Source organism: Salvia miltiorrhiza, chromosome 4 (genome assembly GCF_028751815.1).
Source record: "Salvia miltiorrhiza cultivar Shanhuang (shh) chromosome 4, IMPLAD_Smil_shh, whole genome shotgun sequence".
NCBI lineage: Eukaryota > Viridiplantae > Streptophyta > Magnoliopsida > Lamiales > Lamiaceae > Salvia > Salvia miltiorrhiza.
In genome coordinates, this window is record NC_080390.1 from 5,245,956 (window position 1) to 5,258,549 (window position 12,594).

Below are 12,594 nucleotides of genomic sequence, written 5' to 3' on the forward strand. Positions count from 1 at the left end.
CCCGTGACCTCTCTGGCTCTACTCAGAGTTCCATCCCGCCGACTCCACAATCCGGCGAGATTTCTTTGATTTCGAAAGAAAGAGAGACGACCCAAAGAATGGTGTCTTCGCAGGAGAATTCGGAGAAGCATGAGCACAGGAAAAAGCTTCCTAGGACAAAAGGGATTCAAGATAAGTTAACGAAATTTCAGAAAAATTGCCAAAAGTTCTCCAAAAAGCAAAGAAGAGCAGATATTAAAGGAAAGGAAATACAGAATTGGGGAAGATTCATTGCCGATTTAGAGGAAGATGATGCCGTCGGAGTGGATGCAGTTTCAAACGAAGATCGTCAAGTTGCGAGTCCGGCTAGAAGGAGGGCAGACGAGATGGAAGAAGGGGCGAAAATTTGGAATCTTGGAAAAAATCTGGGATTCTCTAGTGACCTTCAAGATGAGGTGATAGCAGAACAAATTCTCTCACAACAATTAAGGAAAAACGATGTAGGAAAGCTGGGAGAGAGGAGCAAAGTTATCTCATGAAGATCCTTTCATATAACATAAGAGGGCTGGGAAGTGTGGCGAAACAAAAGGAAGTGGGAGACCAGATCAGATTGCAGAATATTGATTTATGCTTCGTGTAAGAGACAAAATTAGAAACCTCCTCCTTTAATTTTTGCAATGGATGGTGGGGTTCAAATAATTCCGGGATGGCTTTTCGGAATTCTGATGGGAGATCAGGAGGTATTTTGAGCATCTGGAACAGAAGGAAATTCACAGCTTCAAGTTGTTGGGACATCCCAGGAGCGGTGATTGTCAACGGTACTTGGGTTTCAGGTAATCAAGAGTGTTGTTTTATTAATGTTTATGCACCGATGGTTACTTCGGAGAAGTTAGTGTTGTGGGACTTGATTCGATCGATTGTGGAGCAAAATGGAGATAAATGTGTTTGTGTTCTGGGGGACTTTAACGCAATAAGGGAGAAATGGGAAAGGGCAGGGAGAGGGGGGCCTTTTTGTGCTTCTGAAGCAAGAGCTTTCGATTCCTTTATCCGCGAAAGTGAGATGGTGGAATTAAGAACTCAAGGAAGAAAATTCACTTGGTATCAACCGAACGGAGCGTGTAAAAGTAAATTAGACAGATTTTTGGTTAATAATTGTTGGCTCACAGTTTGGCCTGCTTCTTACGGTCGAGGGCTGCAACGGTCAATCTCGGATCATTGCCCTATCCTTTTATCGACTGAAGATGTGGATTGGGGTCCAAAACCGTTTCGATTCATCAATGCCTGGACTTCCCACGGGGAGTTTTTGCAAGTGGTTCAGAAAGTTTGGGAAGAGCAGAACCTTTCAGGGTGGAGCTTTTTTGTCTTCAAAGAAAAATTAAAAAGGGTGAAGTTGGCCCTTAAAGAATGGAACAAGTGCACTTTCGGCAATATTGATCACTCAATCATAGCTCTGAAGGATGAGCTTGAAACATTGGATTTGATCGATGATACTCTTGGTTTAGATGAAGGGGAATACATCAAAAGGAATGAGATCAAAGCAAAGTTGATTCTGCAAGCAAAGAAAAGAGCCAGCCTGCTACATCAAAAAGCTAAAACCAGTTGGGCAAAAGAGGGTGATTTGAACTCGAGGTTCTACCACAAAGCCATCAATGGAAGGAGAAAGAAGAATGAGATTGCTGGTATGTTTTTTCAGAATCAGTGGATCGAGGATTTGAGGGAGCTAAAGGAAAAGGTGAAAAGCTATTTCGAGAATTTTTTTAGAAGAAAGAACAGGGTCTGACCGTCATTTCCTCCAGATTTTGTGTCCAACAAACTCACAATTGAAGATAAATCTTGGCTGATCCGTCCCTTCTCAGAAAGGAAGCAATCTGGAGTTGCGATGCAAACAAGAGTCCAGGTCCGGATGGCTTTAATATTCATTTCTGGAAAAAAACATGGGAGATTATCAAGACGGACTTCTTAAAGGTGATGAATGAGTTCCATTCAAATGGCAAGATACCTCGAGGAGGCAACCCATCCTTCATTGTGCTCATACCCAAGAAAGAAGAAGCAAATAAAATCGAGGAATTCCGACCAATATCTCTAATTGGTAGCTTGTATAAGATCCTTGCCAAAATTCTTGCGGAGAGAATGAAGGCAGTGATGGACCCGATCATCTCGGAGAATCAAAGTGCTTTTATTAGTGGCAGATTTATTTTAGATGGGGTCGTTGTCTTGAATGAAGCTATTTCTGAAGCAAAGAAAAAGAGGAAACAAAGATTGATTTTCAAAATCGATTTTGCGAAAGCATATGACTCGGTGGAGTGGGACTTCATTGACATATTGTTGGAGAAATTTAATTTCGACCCTAAATGGAGATGTTGGACCAATGGCTGCCTGTCTTCGTCAACAACGAATGTTCTTTTAAACGGTTCACCAGCGGGCGAGTTCAAGCTAGAGAGGGTCTCCGGCAGGGGGACCCCTTGTCTCCTTTTCTGTTTTTACTTGTGGCGGAAGGCCTACATCTTCTGGTGACACGAGCGGTGGAGAGGGGTTTCCTGTCACCAGCGGAGATCGGGAAGGATAAGGTGAAGGTGTCAAATCTCCAATATGCGGATGATATAATTTTTATTCTAGACAATGATGAAAGAAATGTGGAAACAATCAAGCACGTTTTGAGTTTTTTTTCAGTGGATTTCGGGTCTGGCCGTTAATTTCAATAAGTGCTCCATCATAGGGATCGGGATTGACGACGAACGCCTTCTGCAGAAGGCAAGTTTACTGAACTGCTCAGTTGGCACAATCCTATTCAACTATCTGGGAATAAAGGTTGGAGGACAATTGAACAAAATAGTTGAATGGGATTACTTGGTTGAAAAAGTTAGGAAGAAGATGCAGGGATGGAGGGATAAGAACCTTTCGTTAGCTGGTCGAATCACCCTTGCAAAGGCGGTGCTTCAGGCAATACCTATTTATCAGCTATCCTTCTCCCCAATCCCAAAAGCAACGGTTAGTATGATTAACTCTCTTTTGGGTAATTTTTTGTGGGGAAGAGGTGAGTCTAGAAGTCAGATTACTTGGGTGAAATGGCAAGATGTTTGTCTCCCAAAAAGAGAAGGGGGACTTGGTTTGAAAAATATCAAATGATTTAACAATGCTTTGATTTTGAAATGGCTTTGGAGATTCCTTGAAGATGATGGATCTTTGTGGATTAGAGTTATCAAGTCATTATTCGGTGAATTGAAATGGGGAGAAGAAGGGATGCTGAAGAGAGGAGGGCGGAGAGCGGGTGGAGGGTGGTGGCCGAAAATTGTGGCTCTGGGAGTCGGGGAAGCAGGAGCATGGTTTGGAAAAAATTTGAAAATGAAGATTGGAGATGGAGGAAATACTAAATTCTGGTTTCATGCATGGAAGGGGGAGCAGCCTCTTAAATCCTTATTCCCACGTCTTTTCCTTCTCAGCAATAAAAAGAATGGGAATATCTGTGAAATGGGGGAGTGGATAGATGAGAGATGGGTTTGGAATCTCAATTGGAGGAGGGAGCTCCTTGACAGGGAGGTTGAGGCTACTCAATCTTTGCTCAGCCATATTTCTGGTTTCTATCCTTTAGAAGGCTCAGCGGACAAATGGATTTGGAGAGCGCATAAAGAAGGAGTCTACACCGCCAAATCTGCATTTCAAGCAATTAGGGAGCAAAGAGAGGAGAGAATGGCAGAACCGGAGGAGATGAAATCTTTTGCAGACTTGTGGGATATGCCAGCCCCTCAGAAAGTTCGAGTGACAGCATGGAGAGTCTTCAGAAACCGACTTCCAACTTGTGACAATCTAATTAAAAGAAATGTTCCAGTAGGAGAAGTGGAGAAGTGTTGTGTGGCCTGTTTTTATTTGCAGGAGTCGGTGACTCATCTGTTCTTTGAGTGCCTAAAATCCGAAATGATTTGGGATCATATTCTTAGCTGGACGGGATTCAGCTGGGCTCGACCGCAAGGTATTCTTGAACATTTCTCTTCCTTTGTGTTTCTGGCAAATGGCAAGAAGAGTTCTCAGTTTCTGGGTGATTTGGAGAACGAGGAATGTTTGTAGATTCGAGGATAAGGTGTGGGAGTTTAAGAGCTTGATCATGGAGATTAAGACTAGAATGTGGAGTTGGAATAAGATTTTTGATTTTTTTGCTTGGGAACCATCCTTGTTGGAATGGTGTTCACCAAAGCTTTTTTGCTCTCTTCTGTAAGCTGTTCTGGTACCGCTGGTACCGTTCTCTTTTTTAATAATATGCCTTTTCTGATAAAAAAAAAAAATTGGTTAACATAAAAAAAAATCTCGGATTGTATTCTTATCGTAATTTTACTTTTTTTCTTTATAAATTTAATTATTAGTATGTACTCATTAAATTTAATATTATATCTATTGAATTGATAATATCATTATTATACACCATTTCAAGTAAAATAATGTTTAAATTAACAGAAATTGTTTTTTGTTATCAATTAATATAACTCATAATCATAATGTTTAATTTGATGTTTTTACATAATATGCAAATTTTAAAAATTGTAAAAAATGCCCTAACCATGCATAGCACAGGGAGGTTTCATAAGTAGATTGATTTAGGGTATTTGTCTAGCCTTATATGTCTTTTTTTCTTTTTCTTTTTTTAAATGTCTAGCCTTATGTAACTACTATATGTAAAAATTATTCAAGAATAAGTTAACTTAATTGTTCTGATGATAAAATTTTAAGTTACCGTTTACAAATAACTTAATTTTAAGCTGAGGCACCCAAAGACTCTCCTTTATTAGAGGTATTGGGTTCAATTTCGCCTGCGTGCGGTGATATTTTCCCATTTTAGGTGGTGTTGTATTCCCGCATACGTGCGGTATTGTATTGTTTGGTGTTGAAGTCCCACACGCAGGGCGTTTCTCGCCTGAGTGCGGTGATATTTTCCCATCGTTTGGGTGGTGGTGAGATCGCACCTGCGTGCGAGTTGCATAATTAATTATATTCGGATACCTCTTGTAATTTCAAAAAAAAAAAAAAACAAATACTAAAAGTTGTAATGATAAAACTAGTAGGATATGTTTCAAATTATCTCTTTCTTGAAACAAGTTTGGTCTTTTTCAAAAACATCTTATATGGTCTTATAACCTCTTATTTATAGAAACTTGCATTGTTTTTTATGATGACTATTAAAACGCTTCCAATGAGTATAAACTATTTTACTAAGTATACAAATATTTCATCAAACACCCCAAGTCACGACATCACTATAGTCTATAGATGCTCGTTGATGATGCAATTAAGATAGAACCCCAAAAATTCAAATGAAAAATAACAATGAGATCTGATCCAATACTATTTGGACTTCAAAGGCCTGCATTTACTGGACTATGAGACTTAAGCCCATTTGGTGGATTCTAAATCTCTATATAACATTTTGTTGTAGTGCATGGTTGATGGCTTTGGAAATCTATTTTTGATTTATAAAGTGAAAAATTAGTAATGAAATATGTTAAGATTAAGTAATCTCATGGTAGATTTTAAGTTTTTAAGATCATATTTTGAGCTAACTATGTGTTGGATGGTTGTCTTAGATCTAAATTAAAGGAAATAATCCCTCAAAAAGTTCCTTAATTAGGTTCAAAATCAAAGAGTTTGAACAATTAAATCTCGAGAGCTTTAAAGTTAGTTATGTTTTTCCAGTATTATGACAGAATTTAAAAAATCATCATTAATCAACAAGTGCACATCGCACTAATTAAGTTTGCAAAAAATAATCGAATTTCATATCGATCAAATCAGGTACTACATATAAATTATATTAATATTTATTGAATAGATATATTCGCAGGAACATGTTACATTGGATTAATTAAAGTTCCCTCAAACAATATTATTAATGCTGTCCAAATTATATTGTTTTATATTCCTCGAACTTCATTGGCTGAGTTGCTCCTCGATACTTAGCGGATTTGCCTTGACTTTGTAAGCTGCATTTAGCATTAATAATAATAATAATAATAATAATAATAATAATAATAATAATAATAATAATAATAATAATAATAATAATAATAATAATAATAAATAAATAAATAAATAAATAAATAAATAAATAATAGGTAGACTTACTTCCGCATCTGGAATTGACAGGGAGAGGAACGTTGCAATATTTGGCGACGCGGGCGACTTTACGAGGACTAAATACTTTCTCAGTATTTGGTATAAAGAATATTTTGCAAAATAGTGGAACGTTCACTTTTTTAATACTTGTGCAACATTTTTCATTGGGTTTGAAAAATCTTGGCGCTGTTATATGCATATAAAATGCGCAATTCCTTAAGAAATCATACATGTTGCTAAACTGTTGTTGGACGCCTCCCGGAGACGGCACCGGCCCCGGCCCCGACACCGGCGGTGATGCTCGTGGTGGCGGTGATGGCCGAGGGCGTGGCGCCGCCGCTGCCGCGGGCTCACCACTCATAGCTATGATTCCGGCGATCATCACCACCGCCAAATGGAAAGTAATTGGATGAATAGTAATGGCCATGTTAATTTGATTGATTTTAATTTGTTGGTTTCTTTTAGGGTTTTTATATAGTTGGATTAGCTATGTCTATTTGTAATTTGGCAATAATCAATATGTCACATTTGCATGTTAGTGAACTCAAGTAAAGAGAATTAAATGCTAATAGGAAAGTGGGCTTTCTTGAAAATCGATTAATGGAAATTTTAGGTAAACAATGTATAAAAGATGTTGTCTATGGAAACCAAGTGGAGAATCTGAGGAATCCAGTGCGTTATCTAAAAGGGATAATGAAAGTTATTGCTTTTAGTCCACTGATATATTTTAATTTCACTTAGAAATAATAATCGGACATTGTAACGTAACTATTGAATAAGAAAAATAAGTATAGTACTCTAATTAAAAACTTTATTTTTGTCATCACTTTAAGGAGCGAGCCTAATTATGTTGTAATATGAAAGCTTTAATTCAATTGTTTGGATGATAAAACTTTTAAGATGCGAGTTATTATACTTAAAGTTGCAACTGATCAAATGATTAAAACTAGTAGGATTTTTAATTAATTAACTGTTTTCTTGAAACAAGTTGGGTCTTTTTTTCAAAAACAACTTATATGCCCCTAAACTCTTATTTAATTTTAGAGCAAATAGTAATATATGGAGTATTTTTTTTTTATATATAGGATACAATATTTTAAAAGATCGCGTGTTGTGATGCACGGATTCGCGCAAAAATAGCACATTGCAGTATCAGATACGCGCAGAGGGTGGGTGCGGGTGCGATTCGCGTGGGATTCTTACGGAATTATTCGCCATGTGGCGAATCTCCCCAAATTTTTTTTTTTAAAAAAAAGTGAATTCGCGAATCGAGTGTGCCAACCTCACGAATCCGGCTGTGGCGAGGAAGGTGACGATGGCGTGACAATGGACTCGAATCTGAGACTTTTGATTTCAGACATTAATCACATTATCGGCCACTAGGCCACCCACATGTAATGATATACTTCATGTTTTTATATGTGATAGGCTATTGGGTGAATCATGAAATTCTTGTTCCTAACTATAAAAATAAACTATTATGTCATTTACTTATATAGTCTATTTTTATAGTTAGGATAGGATAAATATGCATTACCAATTTAAGACAGCTCCGCTACAATTTCACACTTAGTCCATATTTGGTTTAATGTCTTTGAAGGTTGGAAATAGATTCAATTAATTAATTCCAGTATTTGTTGTTTGGTTTGAATAATAAGTTAAGTATTACCATTACTTGAGGGTAATCCAATCACCCAAATTGTTATCCTTCAAGAGGGGAAACAAAAGAACGAAAATTCTTACTAATTAATTAATTAAATATAGCTTTATTAGAAGAAAAAAAAACCTAAAAGAAAAATCATTGAAAGCACAGGAAAAGCAGATTAAGGGCGGAGCCTCATTAAAACTTTAGAAGGGAAAACTCGAAAGGAAAACCCCTAAAGAGAAAAAAGAGTATTCGTCTAAAGGAAAAGAGCCAACAAAAGAAGGAGAGCGGAAGAGACAGCTTCAGAAGCTCCAGCTGAACCATCGCCCCTAGACCGTCCCGGCTCTTGCTAACAAGACTCCAAACAAAACAAACAAGAAAATAAAAAACAACATACCAAATCCAAAGGACATCAGTAGAAAGTAATAAAAGTAATAATTATTGTTACCATTCCACCCCGGGGACCCGACCCTGAAGGAAAATTCTTTCTAATTATTCATTTTCATTATTAAATCAAACACTCAATAAACGTAATAATTATTGTTACCATTCCACCCCTTTATTTAATTCCATTAATTTCTTTTCCATTCATGATCTACTTGAACCAAACTAATACTTAATTTTTCTAGTTTATGTTTCTCCACTTTCCTATATATATATATATATATATATATATATATATATATATATATAATATGCCAAGAGATCTATATGAACTAACTATTGAAATCTCTCAATTCAATAACCTTTCAACAACTGATTTCTGATTATGTTTAATCAGTATAATAAGGCTTGATAAAAGCTTTTATTTCTCTTGGCATTAATGCTAATTAATTAGTGGAGAAACACGTACGGAAACGGGGACGATGAAGGAAGGGAATTCACGACGATACTTTCCAAGAAAAATCCTAACTATTTAGGTTCCTTTTCCTACGAAAGGATTAAATTAGTTAAACTTCTTAACTAATCTTATCCTTTGTTCACCCATCGCCTCTCATTATATGCATGCAATCCACTAGTTTTTGGAGCAAATATTTCGGTTATTCGTATAACCGTCTTTATATAATCATCCCGTTTAACTGATAAACGAATATCATTCTTGTACAGCCGACCGTTCATCGCCCCTAAATTCAACACTCTAGTACAAATCTCAATAGAGATTATATTTCCAACTCTAAAGCTATTAAGGGAGCAGTTTCACAATACCATAAAAATAGGAGAATTTAGACAGTATATTGGTAGCATCTATACGAGAAAAATAGATGAATTTACTATGGTCCAACAAGGAGGCTGATCAGTCTCCAAGGGGACACCATCAGTTTTTTTTTTTCCAACATTAATCCTCAATTGCAAATTAGTGTGTCTTTGTCTTTCAAAAAACAATTAGTGTGTCTTTGTATATTTTTCGTAATTAATGAGGACTTAGCCCACGTTTGGTTGGGTGTTTTTAGAGGTTGGAAAGGGAATCAAGTAAGTGAATCCATTACTTGTTGTTTGGTTTGGGTAATGAGTTAACCATTACCCTTACTTGAGGGTAACCCAATCATCCAATTTGTTACCCTTCAAAATAGAGGGGAAACAAAAGAAATGGAATACCTTACTAATGATTCTTTTCCATTGTTAAACCAAACACTCAATAAAAATAATGGTTATTGTTACAATTCCACTCCTTTATTTGATTCCATTCCCTTTCCATTCCTCTACTTGAACCAAACGAGCACTAAATTGTATACAATTAGGGAATGTAATTATTTTTTGGCATTTAATTTTAATATTTTAAATTAATGATTAATAATTATTAGGGTTGATTATTTTATATATAATTAGGACATATCATTTTTTAAGCTTCATTTTCAGTGATTAATGTAGATTAACAATTTATAAAAATATGTTATTAATATAATAAATTTAATATTGGAATTTGGAACACGAAATACAAGATTTTGGGCTCTAATATAACTTGGGTCTGAATTGAATAAAATGATAAACGGATAATTAAATTTTGGGCTTGAGATTCATACCGGCCCATTAGGTGACTTTCAAATGGACTGGAATCTGCCACAACAGCCTAAGGGGGGCTTAATCCTCCACCAAATATTTTTTTATATTATTCTTTTGAATCATCAAATTATAATTATTTTCTTGTATAATAATCACCACCACTTAAGTAAATAGTAAGATAATTGTCTTTTAAAAATCTTAAATTCAAAGTTTACAGTCACGTAGAAAATGAAATATGTGGCACACTCCTATGAGGAAATGGCATGCTGCAATTTTAAACCTTAATTATGAATGAATAAATTTTAATTGTGGATTACTAAATTCTAATTAAAAAAGATATAAGTGGACACGAGTGAAACACAAAAAGATGAAATAGAGTTTCCAAAGTGCAATTAATGCTCCTCCACTCTAAACGTTGTTTGTTTTCGTCCTATTATACTCCACCCATCTTCAAATAAGTGTCATAATTTAGAATTTTTGTTATTCCTTTTAATATGTCATATCGTAAAATTTTAGAATAAAATTGAGTTAATCAATAACTTCGCACAATTCACACAACAAATTGGATTTGATAGCAAATTCATGCATGCAAATGGAGTTGGACAGCGCAAGAAAAGCGTGAACAAACTACTCTTTCTCTTTAAAAGAATATACCGTGGTATACTACAATCTCCTCTTATAATATAAAATATGAATTACTATCATAATATATATATATATGATAGAGAGAGAGTTTTGTTAAGTTGTGGCAAAACATGCATTTATAAAGTATAAAGTTACTCCCTTCGTCCCATGAAGCATGACACAGTTCTTTTCGACACGGGAATTAAGAAATTGGTATTTTGTGTGTTAAGTGTGGTGGGTGAAAAAGTTAAAATATGAATAAAGGGTAAACTTTTTGTCATTTTTAGAAACATGTCATTCTTCGTGGGATAAATCAAAAAGAAAATTGTGTCATGCTTCGTGGGACGAAGGGAGTAATAAAAACACATGATTTATAGGGGTAGAGATATGTGCACATGGTGGCAATTCAAGAAATGGAGGAGAACAAGCCACAAAACGACACCCCACACATGGGTTAGGATTCATTAATTAAGTGACATAGATCTCAGTAACATGGGCTACCATAGTCAAATAGTATATGTTTCATCAACTTTCCTTTTCATTACCACTTATTCCTAACCATATATGCTTCATTGTCATCACGATGGATCAAATGCTCCCTTTTCTTATTTATAGAGTAATCGGATTTGCCTTTTATTTACTTGATTTTGTGTTGGTCTGATATGATTAAACAAAAAAATGCTGAAGAATTATATTTGGGATGTCACTTATTTGATAGCATGTGTTCGGTGTTGATCTTTTTTCAATTTATGTCATTAGCAAATTGTCATATAGAAATTGGAATTTTTCGAGAATAGGGAGAATAAAAATTCGCCACTACTTTCTTTTTTTTTTCAATTATATGATATTCCCCTGTCCCACGAATCTTGACACGTTTTCATTTTGGGTTCTACAACTCCTTAATTTACGTGCCGAATCCAAACGTGCCAAGATTCGTGGGACGGAGGGAGTACATCATAAGGAAAATCTAAATGTAACTTTAATAAAATTGAGATGGGGAATTAGACGGTATAATGGAGAGCCCCTTTAGTCTTTAGAGGACTCTGTAGAGGTGGACCCCTCCTTAAAGTCACCCCTCCACAATATGGGTCATTTATAGATTTTAATTTTATTTTTTAAAAATCAAATTTTAAATATATATTGAATATTAAAATTTAAAAATTTAAATTTGAAAATTACAATAAATTAGAAAAAATGTATAAATTAAAAATTATAATAATAAAAATAGAAAAAAATAGAAATAGAAATTACAATTAAAACTATTTGGAAACATACACTTTGAGTCTCACATCGAAAAGTGTAGGCTTCTCTATAGTGTGCAATGCACTATAAAAAGAAAAACTAAATTAATTTGATTTTGTATGGAATCTCACATCGAAAAGTGTAGACTTCTCTACAATGTGTAGTACACTATAAAAAGAGAATCTACATTAATTTAATTTGATATTGAGTCTCATATCGAAGAGTGTGAGATTCTCTACAATGTACAATGCACTATAAAAAGAGAAGCTATATTTAATTAAAATTTAAAATAAAATTAGTTTTTTTAAACATTTTTTTTAAATGATATTTTATTTTTTTTCTTAAAAGAAGCGCATGCATAGTGCGTGTCTTATATTAGACCCTCGAGCCGGGCTCTTATCCTCGTGCTTGCCATCAAGCCCGTCGAGGCTTGGCTCGAGCCTCTCAGTCGAACCCAGACGCAATTGCTCTTAGCCCCACTAGTGCTCATATCGTCATACGTATGATTTTCATCATGATAGTGAAGATGTAAATATATGAAAGTTAAATATTTTTTTGTCTTGGCTTCTAAAATCTAAATAGTTTTCTCGAGGGGCTATCTAAGAACTTATTAATTTTAATTTTATCATAACAAAATGAGAGTTATATATTGTGTCATAACAATAATCTTGCTAGTAGGTATATCTTGGCACGAATGCGTACGTTCTATTTGAGAAAATGACGTTTCGTGGAGCCCTTCTTTAATTTGTTTGTTTTTATATTTTGTGGGAATATTATTTATAACACGACAAAAGTATGAAGTCTATAGTTGAAAATTGAAATCCAATCTCCTTCTCATATAGAATTATAGATAGGGCGGGGGTAACTGTTAATAATTCATTAATTTCGACGTGATTTTGATTTTACAATATTTTATAACTTATTTGTCAGCCAATGCGAGAAAAGAAAAATAAATAAAAAAAAAGAAAAAAATAAATCACACAACATCAATTTTTTTTATCATC

General features: G+C 35.0%; 1 protein-coding gene across 1 annotated transcript; it reads left to right on the forward strand.

Annotated features, from left to right (window-relative positions):
- Positions 1-685: 685 nt before the first annotated feature.
- Positions 686-1,759, forward strand: LOC131022891 (uncharacterized). The gene is made up of 2 exons (XM_057952435.1): positions 686-812; positions 1,146-1,759. Exons 1-2 carry the CDS (start codon positions 686-688, stop codon positions 1,757-1,759), a joined length of 741 nt encoding a protein of 246 aa, XP_057808418.1.
- The last annotated feature ends 10,835 nt before the right edge of the window (positions 1,760-12,594 follow it).